This window comes from Corvus brachyrhynchos, unplaced genomic scaffold (genome assembly GCF_000691975.1).
Source record: "Corvus brachyrhynchos isolate BGI_N302 unplaced genomic scaffold, ASM69197v1 scaffold302, whole genome shotgun sequence".
Classification (NCBI taxonomy): Eukaryota; Metazoa; Chordata; class Aves; order Passeriformes; family Corvidae; genus Corvus; species Corvus brachyrhynchos.
This window is the reverse complement of record NW_008237244.1, coordinates 2,773,559-2,791,025: the sequence shown is the minus strand read 5'-3', so window position 1 is coordinate 2,791,025 and position 17,467 is coordinate 2,773,559. Positions and strand designations below refer to the sequence as shown.

The 17,467-nt window shown below is 36.5% G+C and overlaps 1 protein-coding gene across 8 annotated transcripts in view; it reads left to right on the top strand.

Moving 5' to 3' along the window:
- Window positions 1–17,467, top strand: part of VPS13B (vacuolar protein sorting 13 homolog B) — a 437,850-nt gene that overhangs the window by 230,958 nt on the left and 189,425 nt on the right. For all 8 annotated transcript variants that reach the window (XM_017730363.1, XM_017730354.1, XM_017730356.1 and 5 more), the window contains 2 exons: window positions 5,821–6,041; window positions 9,732–9,944. In XM_017730363.1, the coding sequence (XP_017585852.1) occupies window positions 5,821–6,041; window positions 9,732–9,944 (434 nt within the window). The remainder of the gene's footprint in view (window positions 1–5,820; window positions 6,042–9,731; window positions 9,945–17,467) is intronic.

Below are 17,467 nucleotides of genomic sequence, written 5' to 3'. Positions count from 1 at the left end.
CTTCCATTCAGAAACGTAATGTAGCTCAGTCATCCTAAATAACTAAGTAATCCATAAATGGATTTATCTATGTAAAGAATGAAATATTCCTTTGAACTTCCGTTGAATAACAAATACAATTAAGTAAGGTATTGAATCACATTGAGTATTATTTTAATAATAAATAAATGAAATTATCAGATAGAGATCCATGAGGTAGTGGTATTTACTGAAGATGTTAAAGTAGAATCACAAAATCATAGAGCCTGGAAGGCCAGGTTGGAAATGACTTGAATGATCATCTGGTCCAAACTTGAATGGCAAAGGGACCTAAGATGGCATTGTCCAACACCCTGCTCATTTGCTTCTTGAAAGCCTGCACTCTAAGGAGGCTGTTCTGGTTAATGATTGTTCTTACTGTAAAAACTTCCTTATATCAATATTAAATCTCTCCCAGTGCAACTTGTACCTGTTGCCCCTTGTCTTCTCTGTTTTGACACCTTGTAAAGAGGAGGACCTCTGTCCTATTTGTAACTGCCCTTTATGTAAAATAGTTACTGAGAAGAAAGTAAATAGTTAGAAACTCAGTTTGAGCAAAACTGAAATGTTTAGAGAGGTGCTTAGAGTGAGTTGTGACTTTCCGTGCACATCTAACTTCAAATACTTGACAATTCCTCTGTATAATCTCCAAGTTGCAACCTACAGCAATAGGATAAAATGTGGTAAATATAGCTGGACAACATATGTTGCTGTGGTCAGAACTTCTGGACTGCCAAGTGGTCTTCCAAAAGTCTAAACTCTTATAACAGGAAAACAAGTTGAAGACATGAAGGGAACTTTTGCTTCAGGTAAAGCACTGTTTTAGAGTAATGATGAAAATTTTTAGTATTGATGAAATTCTCCTGTGTTTAGAAGTTTACATTTTGAATTATATTAGTTAATGTTTTTAAAATAATATTAATTAATTATTAATATAATAATATTCCTCTTTGGGTTCATAGTAGTAAATTTTATTAATTTATCTTCGTAAAAATGTTTGCTTATGTCGGATACAGTAAGATACAGATCTTTAGGTAAGACACAGTAAAATACTTTTAGAAAGCAGTGTTCAACATATCTTAAAATTGCTGATACTGCTGGTAATCATACTCATATTTTCAGGTGGATAGCTATATACTGACAGTCATGTGAATCACTGTATTCCAAATATTTAAATTTGAAAGATGGCTTTTGTTTGTGAAATAAGACAGATTATATATCTTCACAGAATTTTGTAATATATGTTTAAACTCAATATAATGTCAAGTGACTTACAGGGAAATAGGAAATTAGGGCTACATAGATTTCAACCTGAAAACAGAAGCTAAATATTTTAAGTAGAACAGCAGTATGTTGGCGTTCTTAGAAGTTATCAGCTTGCATTAGATTTAAAAAATGTTTACCTATAAATTTACAGAAATTATTTTTTCAGTTATTATATTTAAGATAAATATTTGGCATTAAAATAGTGTGCTGTTTCTCAGAAGGGTTTGTGTGTGACCTTAAAGATTATCTATTTCCAACCCCCCTGCCAAGGGCAGGGACTCTTCACTAGACCAGGTTGATCAGAGCCCAATCCATCCTGGCTGTGAGCACTTTCAGGGATGGGGCATCCACAACTTCTCTATGCAACCTGTTCCAGTGTCTTGCTACTCTTGTAGTGAATAATTTCTTTTTTATATCTAATCTAAATCTACCTTCTTTTGGTTTATTTGAGTTTATATTCAATGTCACCATCTGTAATAGTAATTACTATATTTAATTTACATTATGATCATGCCTTGTAAAATTAGTTCTCACATTTGAGAAGCTGGGATTATGCAGACATAGAACTACTTCCCTGTTGCATGATTGGGAGGATGTAGAAGTGACCTAACATGTAGTGATTGCAGTATCTTTTTTTTAAACATTGCATGTCACATGAGAATGAGGGCTTTAGAAATGCACGTAAAGAGCCTGCAGTGTGGGTAGAGAAAGGGAAATGAAGACAGAGTAGTCAGGTTGCTTTTTAAGGATTGCAAGGGATACTACTATTAAGCCTGGGAATAGATCCCAGAGCACATGTATGATAAAGCTTTCATGATCTCTCTCCTACCATTACTAATTTTAAACAAACAAAATTCCTATTTTGTAGAACTGTCAGCATCATATACACAGCATTGTGTACAAATACCGCATTTCCAATCTGGTTTTTAAAATAAAGATAAGTAGTACATAAAAATGAGAGCAAGTGTAACAATTATTAGTAGTTAAGTACATTTATCAATATTGTATGTCATGCATATGGAAAGTCTCATTATGAACATGAGTAATTAACTCTAGCAAAGAAACAAAGGGCGTCAATAAGTACCAGAGAAAGCTCTAGCACACACCAAATTATTTATTTATATATTGGAAAAATAATTCAAAAATTCTGTAGGAAAGTAGTCTTTCCAAACTACTGCAAGTAGCAGATAAATGGTACATGGCAGTTCATTTAAAATTGTCCGATAGTTGGCTCAGTCAACTGCCAAATACCTGAAAGTGGTATTTATAAATTTAAGAAGTTATCAAAGCAGTGGAAATAAATAAATTTTCAAATACATATCAGTGATGATGCTCTAAGAAATTAAAAATAAAAATTTATGATAGTAGTAGGGCAGGAATTAACCAGAATCTTCACGGTAGTAGGGGTCTTTCATGTGTATATTTTATAGTATTTACATAATAGTTGTTGGGTGCACTATAGTGTCACTGAAGGCAATTCCAGTTTTTCCAATTTACTTAAAATATTTCAGAATTTCATCAATTAGGTGACAAAATAATAGTATACGTAGATGGGAAGGTTAGATGTAGAGAAAATTCTGCTAAATGCGGCACTGATTTTCCTTCCTACCAAGAAATCATCCTTTAAATTATGGGAAAATCCTATAAGCAATGTTGCTTTTGATGTTTAGATGCTTTGAAGTAATTTTTTTAATAGTTTCATAAAACAAATTTGCAAATGAATGAAGGTACATTTTTTTTTGAAAAACAAATAAGACATAGGTACAACAGCAAAACAAGGATTTATCAGGTGCACAGTTCCAGTAGTGTTAGGACAGGCACATAGTGTATACGGAGCTGAATAAGAGGTAATTGATGACATCAGGGGGAATTTTATAGTTTTATATTCACTGTATCTTTACTAGAGTGTTTTTTTCAACATACTGTGGTTTCTGTACATTGATAAAATTTTATCAGTGTTTTCCTTTTAAGGTATATCATGTGTGCAGTCTAGGAGAGCTACCATTCATTTTTTTCCTTAGATATTCCTTCTTTCTAATCCATGAAATATAAACTATCTTAATTTACTGTGGTGGTCACAGAGAAAAACGAAGTTCATATATAGTAATTAGAAACTTGTCATTGGAGTTGGCTTTGCATTTAATTTTTTCCCATCTACTACAATTATTTTTTTGTCTTTTCTTGGCTGTCTGAACTTGGAAAAAAGCACAAATTAACTGCTTCAAAACTTTTAATCTGTAAACCTTTCGAAAATATTTTCAAGTTACTTTGAACTGAATTCTTCAGTATGTAATAGCTTCAAAATAAACTACTGAAGTTTTCAGTTTGTTCTTAGGATGAGACACATAGGATTTTCTGATATGTACTTCTGACTATATAAATTTATTGCTGAAGCCACCTGTGGAAGAAAAAATAGAAGTCTTACTAAAATAATACGGTAAAAAGATTTTGGAATGAAGCTTTCTTTTCATTTCAGATCCCTTCTAATTTCTTTAAATAATCACAGTTACCAGTTGGTGCTATTTCTTAGGTTATGATTTCTCAGCAGGACAGTACTGACTGTAGGTCACACCAGGCAGCAAACACACTCTTCATATATTCTTTAAAAACACTGGTTTGAATTTTTTGTTGTCCCATGAGACCCAAGGGGCCTATCCCAGTGTACCTTTGTCTACCATTTTCTCCTCTGGTTCTCAAGACTTGCTCCCATGCTTCTGGGGTATTAGATTAATTTGGACTCTTCTTATCCAAGACTTAGGCCAAAATTTTGAAAAATGAAACCTCATACCAAATAACTTTCTGAATTTTCCTGTAGGAAGGAGAACTTTTCTCCTTCACTTTCTCCAGATGAATGTTCTCCATACAAAGATGAAGACTGTTTCAGGCATGGCTGAGGTTTGTGGATGCTCACCAGCCTGCTGTGTTTGAATCTGACACTGCATCCAGCTGCTTTTACATTACTTCATACTGGGACAGGCAGTTTCTCTTGGTAGATTGAAAATTCCCATGCTGGGCACACACTCTCTGTTGTTCAAGTTGTGACAAAAAGGCACAGCTTCCTCAGTAGAAAATCTGATAAATGGGATGAAGGCTTTCTTTAAAGAAAACAAAACTAAACAAAAGAAACCCCAAAGGCTCCCTGAAATATTATTATGTTCTTAGACCGCTGAAGAGCAAAAGCCTGTATCTGTTTCAGGTAAAATTAGAATTATCCATATATCTTTCATTGCCTTATTTTCCTCACTTTTGAGTATTCTTTGGGTTTTGGTTCAGTGTTTCTCCCAGAGCCTAATTTTTTTTTTCTCTGGCACCTGGTTATCATATGTGAGATTGTATTTGGTTTACATGGCAAGGTTTTGGTAGTGGGGTGGACTGCAGGGCTGACGTCTGTGAGAACATTCCAGAATCTTTTCTCATGTCCAACAGAGCCAGTTCCAACCGGCTCTAGATGGACTTTCCCAAGTTGAGTCTGTTCTGCCCATGAACAATAGCAGGTGAATTATTTCTCCCTGTCTTCCAGGCTTTTGTTATATTTTCTCTTCTAGTCCAGCGAGTAAGGGGAGTGATAACAGCAGCTGTAGTGGGTTTCTACACTCAGCCAGGGTCAACTCACCACAGGAATTCTGTTTCAAGTTCTCTAATCTGTGTGCTCAGTTCCCCTCAATTCTAGCTGGTAGAGCTGTGGAAAATTTCCCTTCACCAGAAGGAGTTCCTATTAGCCCTTTAAAGAACTACCGAAATAGTTCTGTGATCCTGCTTTGGAAACTTTTATGTTTCATCTATTGACAACCTAAAGAAAACTGATTGTACGGAAGCTGTAGGCATTTTGTTGTTCAGCTGTGCATTGCCAATTCCCTTGCTGATTATTCTTCATAATGATTCTTGGTAGGATGCCAGAAATGTCTCTGGGTAGGCTTCCTCCTAAATACAAGAAATCAAGCCCTAAGTGTATGTCCATAATAATTTGTTTTTATAAAATCCATCACCATTCTGTTCCTAAGAAGTTAAGTGAGACAGTGGAAAGAGCTGCACTGTGAGCATTGGGATAGGCTTCACTCTGTGGCATCACTGTGTTGAGGTACAACCTGTAGACTTTTTGAGGAAAGAATTCACGTTTTTAGTATTACAACCTGTAAATAGGTATAAGTATATAGTAGAAGGAATTGCCTCTGAATTGCATCGATAATGCTGAAAAAAATGGGGAGTGGTTTCTGGATATTCTTCACTTTGAGGAAAATGGTATGAAGCAGAAGAATTTCATTAAAGTTGTTCACAATTTGGAGTTAAAATTCCCAATGGATTTCAGTTTTTAGAAGTTGTAAAAAATTTATTGCTATTGTTTAGATTTTGAAGTATAACATGGAACTGATGGTTGAATTATATTTATGAGAGTTTGGGATCAATTTAATGGTTGTTGATTGCACTTGCTGACTTCAAAGGTGGTTTAGAATAAGGCCTTTGCTAGCTGTGTGAAATTATTACCCTACTTTTTATTAAGCAACTGTTTAACTGTTTTCCCTTCTTTTTAATCACTAGGTGATGCTTTTCCATGGACAATTAGTCTGCATCATTTTAGTATATATACTCTTCTTGGACAACAAATGACACTTAATTTAGTAGAACCAATGGGCTGTACTTCTACTTTAGCTGTGACTTCGCAGAAACTGCTTGCTTCAGGGCCAGAATCCAGACACTCATTTGTCGTCTGCCTCCATGTTGACCTTGAATCCCTTGAAATAAAATGCTCCAATCCCCAGGTTGGTACATTTAATTGATTTATGAAAGGAAATTTAAAAAAACTTGATTTAAGTAAGACGGATCTGCATTTTCGTGAAGAGGGTCTCTATCTTAATTTTTTTTTTAACTGGGCCATCAAGATCAAGATGCTTAGATTGAGATTTGCTTTGAAGCTTTCTCAACTTTTGTAATTTAAACTCTTCTCCAAATGTAATAGCTGTAGTATAAATGCATCTTTTGGCTGATGGAGCTAAATTAATTGCAGATGTACCATTAAATGCTATGATACTGTTCTGCTGTCACTGTGGATTCTTATATTGAAGTGGTTTAATGTAATTTTTTTTGCTACATTTTCACAGAACTAACATATCTTTGAACCTAATGTGTTTTTTAGGCAAGCAATGGTATTCTACAGTAAAGGGAAGAAAAAACAGATGAATGCATGTAAACAAAAGCTACCACCTCATTTGTGTTTATTAGAAGGAAAAGGTGTTCTTAGATTTTTCAGAAAGTACACCTAGTATTTTAATGACTTGGACCTAGTTTGATGTAGTTTCAAATAGAGTAGGTGTTTAATAATATTAAAAGTGGAATGGCATTGTTATAAGTGCAAGTCTTACCTAAATGTGAGTTGAGAACTAAAAAGAAAATTGAAAAAGACAATATTTTTCAAGCATTCCTATTAAAGTGTAATTGAGTAATTTGTTTTGCAAACTAAGAAAATACTTCCACTAAAAAATTGAAACTCTAAGCTCCATATAAATCATATTATGAGCATAATGACATTTTAAAGTGAAGTCGTAGTATGGAATATTAGGTCAAATGTTGTTGTCTTAAAGGATGTCCTTGTACACTGTGATCTTATTAATTTACTGCAGTATTCTAATGACTGAAAAGATACAGACAAATTATTTGAGTCTACTAAAGGTTCTTGAACCCTTGACTTTCCCCCTTTACATGTGCCTTACTTGTCCTTTCTGCTCTACTTATGCAAAAGGGAAGAAAAAAAAGCAATCAGTCTTCTTTAACCAGATGTCGAAGAACAGAAGATGAAAAATATAGTTACATAAACAGCATTTGATAGTTATAAATTCACAGTAGAGTAACTACGAAATTTGATTCCTTACAATGACAGGCTGTATTTTTTCTATAGATGACAGCCTTAAACTAGGTGAAATTTGGTGAATTTGTTAAATGGTAGCAAAGGTGAAGTATTATATTTATATGACTATTATGATTTAATATGAAACCATGTTCTGATGGTTGTAAAGTCTGTAGATACTTCCAGTGTGCAAAATTGCCAGGATATTGTCTTTGGTTGTAGTTTTCAATTTTGTAGTAATGTGTTATTTTTAAAGTATAAAATGCTGTAACATATTGAGCTTTACAGATTTTGCCAAGTAGTCAGTGGGGTCTTATTGAATTATGTGTGGTTTTGCTGAGGAGGGGGTGGAAGCAGTGAGAGGGGAAAGCCTTTTTTATCAAATACTGGCAGTTATCCTTTTTGTCCTGCCATTTTTCTTCTCTTAAATAGCATGTTCTAAAAATAATTATTATATATTAACTGTTATGCTCAAAAATACTTAGAAAGGAGGGAGGCCTTACGCTTACACTAGCTGTTCTCATATAATCAGAAATGTATTGGCAAATTATTGAGACTACACATTTGAAAACGGGCAACTAACGAGAGAAGTAGAAATCCTTCTATTTTAATCAGTAACAACCAATGGAGTGCATTAAAAATAACCAAAGATGTGACTTTATCTGAAGTTTTGAAATTTTATTTACATGTAGACAAGTGCCATCTTTTTTGTTTAAATGAGGTTTTATTCTGAGGCTTTTTGGTATTTTTTTACCTTTCAACATAACTCCATGAAAATCATCTCCCTCTAATGAAAGTGTGCATTTTTGTTTGATGAACTTATTTTGTCCCTAGTTTCAGAGCAGGATAGAGTATTTTGATCATACTACTTGGTTGGCTGGTTGCTGGTAATGTTCAGAGACATGGCTATTACTGTCTGAAATAGCTACTCTTTCAGAGTGGCTAGAAAGATTCTAGCCTGAACAATTTAAAAAAATCTCCCTGACAAGATAAGTAATTATTAGCTTTAATGATTATGATTACTGCAACCCCAGTAAGATTTAAACCTTTCAGTGTTGGATTAACTGATGACAAACCTCTTCACCTTGCTGCATGAGCATATATGTAAACACAAGTTCCTTCTTTTGCATTACTTTGTGCCTTTAGGAACAGTAGCACAAATAATTTTCTGAAAGCCCTGCTTCATTAAAAACAAATATACCTTAAGTTATCCTTTGGTTTCTTCAAAAAAAATTGGGACATGGGGAAATTGTGAGCATGTATGATTTGGATATCTGCCTGTATTCTATTAAATTTCTAGAGATAACTTTTGCCAGCAAAGTGTCAACAGCAGTTAATGTTATATTAGTCAATCAATTGGGTGGATGCTACATTAGTTAGTTACATTAGGACATTAGTTGAGCTTCCTGCATTACATGGAAAAGACTCAGGAAAACTTTGAAATTAGAATTTGGTAATCTAAAGGTTACCAGTGCCTATCAGAGCGCTACAGACACAAAATACTTTCGAGTATAACTGAAAGAGCTCTTCATCACCGCTGGAGTTGTTCGTCTGTAGATTGCTCTGTGTATGAAGAAAAAAATGTACTGTGAAGTTTATCTCCTCTAAGGAAAATTCTGTCAAAAGATTATATGACCTGCTCTGTGTAAACCTGGAAACTTCAAAAGAAAATCCAAGATGAATTAAGAAGGTTTTTATAAAATTCCAGCATTTCACCTCTTAAGGAAGGACTGCAGCATGTACTTTGAGACTTCATCACACATTCTCACGCACAAAATCAAGTACTGTTTTCTATCAAATGTAGATTGACAGCAGTATTTTTTTGCATCTGTTCTGCCCACATAAGAAGCCAGCTTCATAGAGCAGAAGTGTCCTGAGGCTTAAAGTTCTTACAAATATGAGAATTTCAGTTTTTTATAATGGCAACTTGGGTATGGTATCCAGCTGTGAATCTGCTTATATATTATTTTCAGTTTTCTCTGACCTTTTTTTATACAGTATATTCCAGTATGTTGTCATACAAACTCCATGATTAATGCCTATTTACAAAAACTTGTGTAAATATCTTAGAACTTAGTCAAACAATGTGCAAGTTAAACAATGTGTTTCTGAATATTGGAATGACATATACCAGGAGACTATTGAGTTTGGTAGTGAACATTCTTCCAAAGGCAGATCAATTTCACATGCTGCATGCAATCATTATTTTAATACAATTTGAATGATTAATTTTGCATTGTTAATTTTTGATAAAGTTTATGTTTGCCTTTTCCTAGAGACAGTATCTGTACATGTGAAATATATGATAAATTACCTTTGCTTAATTGTTAAAATTTCTATTAGTAAAAGTTTTACAAGACCATGTTGTTATGTTTTTGAGCTATGCACCATATGTTTACAGAAAGCAAAGATTATTTTTATCAAAGTCACTATACTGTAACTGATGTTTATTATTTTATTAGCAATGTAGTTGCTTATCAGAACATTATAAATGGTGAGAAGTTCAGTTCTGCTATATTACAAGTCTCTGTGGAGGACTTTGATAATTTTTCCTTCATCTCATTACGAAAAGCGTCATCCTAAGATTAAGTTTTATTTTGTCCCTTAGGTGCAGCTTCTGTACGAACTGGCTGAGATCACAAGTAAAGTTTGGAATAAAATTCAGAGGAAAGGAGTTCTACATCAATCTGTGTCTTCTGTCTATACTGAAACCATGACAGGACCTGCTCCTCCTAGTTCTCCAGTTAAAAGTAGCATTGGTACCATTCTACCAGATACCAGCACATACAGTCCATCTGCTGACATTGGTACCACTACAGAGGTATTATTATTTCTTAAAAAAATTTGTTGATTGAGTTCTGACCTACAAAATGTGGTGGTGTGCAGTCAAGGAAGAATCAGAAAAATCAGAAAGAGTAGTAGAGTCCAGGTGGAAAGTAACTTTGCCCCAATAAACTAATGATGAATACTTTATTAGTCATTTTGGCAGAACAAAAGAGAGAGAAAAACCATTTGCTGTATTGGGCCTATATTTATTATTTGTCTGTATTGTTTCTTTTTGAAGTGAGTGCATATTAGCTTGTGGCACAAAACTGTGGTTAGTGTGTTCAGGTCAAGAAGCATAAGCCGTTTTTCAAGTCCAGAATTAGTAGAATAGTAAGTGTTGTTTTGGAAATACCTGTGCTACTTGTGAGCCATTCCAAGTAGTGAGCCAGTCACTCTGATGCCTGGGTCAGTAGATAGCTGCTGTGTGTAAATTGTATTGGCAACCAGGAGAGGTACCTGGGCTGTGAAGGCTTCCAAGGTTGGCATTGTGCCCAGCTGTGTGCTCACCCCACCTCCATCCAGCCACTGTTAAACCACAATGCCATCTATGAGCTACTCCTGAAGCTCAGTCCATTCGCCTCTCTCAGCTGTCCAAGTCTTAGAACTGCTTTTGTAGCTCAGTCACATGAGCATTTGGGTATGCATCTTCAGATATAAGATTGGCCACTCAGTTTTATGTATTTCTGCTTCCTTAATTTACAACACTGTGTAACTGCCAGGGGCAGTCTGGTACCTGATCATAATGTCCGTGTGTGCCTAAGACTATAAAATATTCGAGGCAGGGGGAGGAGTCCTGTGCTGTACTGAGGAAAGGAGGTTAATTCCTTTATCAGCATGAATGCAGTGTTAAAATTCATCCATGAGTATCATTAGCTGTAAGTCACCAGGTAGCTGGTAATAGAGTAGAATGGGTGGTCATAGGAAGCTGTACAACTGCACAGGCATAGCATTCGTGGTTTTCTTAGTGCCCGTCAGGTTTACTAGTTAAAATAGTGAGTTAATCTTGTTTGTGCTACAGGAGAGAGTCAAAAATGTGTAAGATGAGTTGAAGGTATCCCAGGGTATCACATATTTGCAGTTCTTTGTTTTTAACATAAATCTATTAGAATGTGGGGAGACTTCTCTGAATGACTGGGTTTCAGTCTCAGGAGAACCCCATCAACTTTAGAGACACCACATAGAACAGTTCTGAAATACAGGCAGATACACAATAATTTGAATTCTGAGTGCAATTACGAATTCAACATTTGGTCATGATTGGTTTAGCCCTATGTATAGTTTATATTAATTCCCAGGTTTGGGGAAAGTGAAATGGTGATTGCTAGTGCCTACTTTTTATATGCATCATACACACACACCCCCCAAAGAGGCAACTGACGTTAAAAGGTCTTTGAGCTAGAGTTTCATTTATTAAATTGTTCCACTAAAATGTTTCTGGATTATTTGAGTAGCCTTGGTTTTGGTGTATTTCTATGTGTGCATGATTGCAGTTGTGAAAAATTTTGCCATGGATACAGAATTAAAGGTAAGCAATAATAGTAAGAAAACAATGTGGTCACAAAAATAGTATTTTTCCACCTACTCACATCAAATCAATTTCTCATTGAAATCAGAAACCACCAGCTTTATAAATAACAATTTGGTTTTGATCCTCTATATGGACAGCAGTATTTGGAGTACATGCTGTACTTGGAGCATTAATTGAAACTATTCAGTAATTGTTTTAATCCATATGTTACCAAGATTATTTTGGTAATATGGGTCCAAATTCAGTGCTCACATCCTACCCTTTTGCAAAATGTTTTCCATCATTTATTTAATTTTCTTCCTATTCTCAACAAATGTTATTCACTAGCTAGATAATTTTTCTCCTAAAAATTCTAAATTATCTAAATGAAGCTTAGTGAATTACTGAACAAGGGACAACATTAGAATAGAGTAATTAAATAATAATAGATATTTCTATAGGTTTGACTTAGAGAAATTTTCCAGAAGTTATTTATCAGACTATTTTGTTTATATATTTCGATGGTTTTGAGCCTTGAAATCTTGAAATCTGTCAAACAGAAAATGCTTTGCTGCCACAGCTATGGGATTTTTTAAGTTTAGAGATTTTATAGTTACTGTGTTTTGCTCTGTGGGAGACACATGATTATTTTTAAAGCTTCTTTCAGCTGCAACAGACTTGCTATAAAAGAAGAAAGCAAACTTGCACAACTGTTTATATCAAATAGCAAAAAAAAAGTAGTTTGTTTATGTGATTTGTGAATGATTTATATTTTAAGCTGTGTCTAATTCTTTTCTTGCTGACAACTTGATGTGAGCACCACGCTCTGATGTGGATAAAGCTACCTAGGCTTACTGACTTTTTAGCCTGGGTGGTGGTAGGACAGGGAAGCATGAGTGAGAGGCTTAAATACTGGAGGCTGGAAACAGTTAATCATTTTTACCATCCCTGCCTTGGAAAAGGTAAGGTAGTACAGACTACAACAGGCCACTTGTTACTGTTTACTTAAGTACAAACAGTGGTAGAAGTGTTTAGTCCTTGGGGAAATTCAGTGATTGAGCAAGAACGCAGAAGTTATTTTGATAAGGCATAGCATTAGTGTGGCCAAACTGTGATCATCCCTGAGCTTTAGGCAGGCCAAGGATGAAGGCCTTATATGTTTGGATCTTCCTGATGAACAAAGATAAATTCTGGTAAGAAAATAAACTCAGTATATTGGTCAATTTGCAACAATTGGTAAAAGAATTAAATTGTATATTTTAGGACTTGGCATGAGAAGTTGTGGGAAAATAGTTCAGGGTTTCTGACTCTGGCTTGATTTTTCAGTAGATCTGGAAACAGAGCAGAAAAGTAATGCATAAACATATTTAACAATAACATGCTGGGTGCTGAAAATCCAAAATGAACATTGAAATTCCATGAGAAACAAGAGCACAGTCTTTCTTCTTATTTTGGTTTCTTAGTTTTTCACTGCAAAAAAATTCTGAGAATTTGAGCTTATTGGGGGGGGAGGGGGAAGATGTCAGCTACTGCAGACTATCAGTTTTTCAGGCACTTTGACTCTGCCTAATGGTTGTGGTTACAGTGCCATGAACAGAAGGCCAAGAAGAAATGCAATGTCTTCCATTTCTTTTGCCTCCCAAAGGACAGTCATGCAACATGTTATATCTGTCTTCAGAGGAGCATCTGCCACTCACGAAGAGAATGGGCCAATTCAACCTTTACACATTTACGTGTTTAATGGCAGAAAAAATGTAGGTAGTATGTTGAAGTTAAACTGTTGAAGTAGGCAGAGGCAGTACCATGTCACCTCTGACAGGGACAGGGTGTTGAGCAGCTGGGGATGTCTCTTGACAATTTCTCCAGCTGCCATGGCTGCCAGCAAGAGGTTATTGCTGAAGGCCGCAGCTGAACCCAGTTTTAGCTACACTGACATGCTGCCAGTCCAAGGGGAAGTACGGGCAAGTGACCTGGAATACTGGGTGGGAATTCAGTAGCCCAAGTACAGAATAGCAGGGTGAGGTGAAGCACAAGTGAGTTGAGGCTCTTGTTAGAACTTTCAGGCTCTGTGGTAGAATGAATTCCAAACCCTGGCAATTTCAGGTCCAGGTTCTAATGATACCTCTGGGTCGGTATCTGTAACTCTAGGGTAAATGCAGTTCTTCAAAAATCTCACAAATACTGTCTTAAGTAACTTTGTGCCAAAATTATCAACTGACTGATTCTCTGAGAGGCATTGTGCATAATTTCATATCTTCAGAAAAATAATCCTAAAGGAGTGTGGGAAAAATTATAGCCTGATTTCCTTCAGAGTAAAGTTATCTTTCTACTCAAACCACTAAATAAAAATAGCTCTCTGTGGAAAAAGCCCTAACAGAATGCATGAAACAGCTGAAAACATTAAATTACAGAAATAAGAGAAACCAATTACAAAATTCAAAAATTGCCATGGTGGCAATACTTGTTTGCTGTTAAGTGTACCCCTTTAAGTTAATCAGCTATTGTTTCTTCTTTTTTAACTATCAGAAATGTAGAGACCTGCCAAAATTTTAGAACAAAGTTGATTTTCATTCAAAATCCATTTTGGAACACGTTCAGTGGGAGAGTGGGGGTGTGTGTGGAAGACAAGAAGGAGACTATCTCTCATTCCCACCCATTCCATAACAGTTTGTAAGTTATGGTTTGGCAAAATTAAATGTGTTTATAGTACAAAAAGAACTTGCAAAATTCTTCAGATTAAAAAAAAAAAAATAGAAAAGAAAAAAATTGCTTTTTATAGAATGCAAAGAATAGACAGTCACAAATGGTTCCACAGAACATCAGCATTGGCTTGAGCTTTGGCTTGAACTAAAAATAAACATGTAAGTATTGTTTTTCCCTTTTCTTACTTTAATTGGCTTTTATTTCTTGATACTTTGTGAAATCCATCTGAAGATCTCAGCACAGGGAAATTCTCTTTGGCTGGCTCCTTCATTCAGATATGCCTGCTGAAGGGATCCGCCCGCTCCAAAGTACTGTTGACTCCACTGTCTTTCTAGAGCATGTGAGGTTTGATGAGAAGGGTCATCTCAGACACAGTGAAATTCCAACACAGAAGCATCATCTTTTGGGGCAATCATTCAAAGGCAAATATGAAGGTGTGGGAAGTTACTGAAAGGCAGAGTCAAAGGAGCTGTATAGATGTTATACAAAAGAAACAAATAGGAATTTATTGGCAGAAATTGAAAGGCTCAGAACTAATGCCATTCTCATGGCATGAAATCTCAAGTCATGAAATAGGTTGAGGCTTCTCTGATGTCCTCAAAGAATGAGGACTTTGCAAATAAAGACTCTTTAAAACAGGAGATAGGATTCTCAAAGCATTGTGGTTTTTTCTGGTTTTGTAAGGATACATTTGTCACTCCTACCTTTCATTGCTTTACGAGTGAGCAGAGTAAATAGTTGAAGGGAGGCAAGCTAGTGTTTGCAGAGGGTTGACAGGGATAGTCAGAGGACACCAAAATGGCTGGGTTATTATTACAGCTGGTGGTGGGGTCCGAGGCTGTGACCCAGGAAGAGATGACCGGTCCGGGGATATGGTCCTGAAGGGAATCGCCTTCCCGGGGTCTGGTGTCTTCCTCTCAGCTGCTGGCAGAGGAGCCCTTGCAGAAGCTATCAGCTCTTTAGTGATATCGGCTCATGATTCCAGCTCAGCTCTGCAGGGCAGCCTCCAGGCCAAACCAGACCGGAGAGAGAGACGAGAGGACCCGTATGGCTGGTTCCGCACGAAGGTAGCTTTATTATGGGTCCCCTCCGGTGAAGGGAAGCCAGGGACGAGCTCTCCCCCCACAGAGGCGAGCTGGTCTTCTTTTATAGGGATACAGGGGATCAGCAAGGGGACCAATGGATTACAGAGGGTCTGGGATAGACCAATGGGTTACAGAATGATCTGCATAGGGTATCCCAAAGGATTGTGGGTCTACCTTTCCTCGCCATGACTCAAAAGTCCTTTCCAGGGAGTCCTGCTGGGCGATTGCAAAATCTTTTATCTCAGCAGACATCCCTCCAGGGCAGTGGCTGGGCATATCCCACAGGTTATGTCACTGTCTTAGAACTGGAGCCTGCCATTTGAGGAGGAGCAATAAGGAGTAACATTGGTTAGCCCTGGAGAAGGGACTGCTCTGCCTACATCCTTTCAGATGCTGGGGAAGCAAGGCTGCTTCCCCCATACTTTTTCATTCTAACGACAGGTGCTGGCATCCTTGAAGAAACAAAACTGAATTTTTGTTTACAGTGTTGAAAAGGTATTTACTCTTGTGTTGCTGTCAGTTAGTGCTGCCTTGTAGGATAATTAAGTGGCACTGAAGAGAGTAGAGCTCTTTGTGGAGACAGTAGGAAATGTCTTGCAAGGACATGGTTGGCAAAAGCATTAAGAGATTGGAGTCTGGACAAAAAAGGCAAGAGGCAGGAAGGATTTTGCTGAAGAAGCAAATAGGAAATTCAAGTCACAGTTTGGCAAAAAGGAGTTAACCTCTGCCCTGAACATGTTATTTAGCAGCTTCTACCACACCTTTTTTTTTTTTTTTAGCTCATTTTGTTGGGTGTCTTATGTTCCATGTGCCACTACTATTTGGGAGCTAGCTATACAGTGAAATGAGCTATCTGAGGTTTCTCCAGTTAGATGTCCTGCTGTGGTAGACATTAATTATTCTTAGATACAGAGCAGGAGACAGGCCCTCCTATATTTAATAATTAAATTTGCAGACAGTGTAAGAGTAAAACAGAAGAGGAAGAGTGAACAAACACTAAAAGCAAGAGGGTCATGCTAAATCCATGACTTGGAGAGAGATTTCAGGTGGGATTGTGTAAGGAAGTTAGCTTGATTAGAATGTGATAGGGAGCAAATGCTTTTTGCGCCTCTGGAGTCTCGCAGTTTTTCAAAAAATGGTCACCTATGGCTCTCCAGGTAATCTGTTCAGAGCTGTAAGCAATAATGCCTTATATAAGAAATATAAAAATAAACAGAAATATATTTTTCTTTCATGCATTCTGTTTAACACAAAGCCACTGTCACTGTAGATAATTGAAGGTGCGATGGAGCTTAATTTTCATTTCAACACTTCAAATTACATCTGTTGTGGTGGTCCAGGTATTATAGTCTCTTGTTTAGGTGTTATTTTCCAGAAACATAAATTGGTTAGTTGGACAAGCTTTCCCTTCCTCATATGAATGAGTATCTGGAATGCTAAGTTCTCTATGTCAGCTATTGACAACGTAGATCGTTTCTTCCCACTTGTAGTAAGTGTCACTGAGCTTTTCAAGGGTAAAGGTTGCTGCACACAGATAAAGTACCTTTGCTGTTTCTCTCTGTGTCCTCTGAAGAGTTCAGAAAACATATAATTAAATTGTAGGCCTGAGCTGAATAAAAATGTGATTTGTCAACATAAATGCTTCCATGTGAGCTGTGTCATTAGGTTTGGGATAGGTCCTACCCATCCAGAAAATACATTGCTAACAGAATCTCCGTACTTGCATTTTCCAGCCTTGGGCTGCAGAATGGGGCAAGTACTGTCAGATTTTTCTTTTTGCCACTGAAAGTAGGCTTTCCTGGGACATATGATGTTGAAATGAGTGCGTTCTGACTTCTTGCCTGACAGGTTAAAATGGTTTCAGTCCAATTGTGGTGCTTACTGTGTAGGTCTGACTTCCAAGTTGTCCTCCATAGAAATAATCTTGGCTTCTAATTAGATAAATGTCAAATGTGTTGTTCATCATAATTTACAATGCCTAATCCCACAAACCTTCAATGAAAGATAAGACTTTGGGTGTTTATTGGTCTGTTAATCTTAGAAACAACTTACTCTTAGTGGATCAAAGTGACTAAACCTTATTCCTTTTTTTGTGCTTGAATAAAGAAAACTTGAAACACATGGTGGAGTTGCAAGTGAAGATGCTCCTGGATATTCAGTAGTTTCTGGATGACATTAGTGACTTAGGTGTCCTTTGCATTCAGTTTAATAGGCTGTAAACAC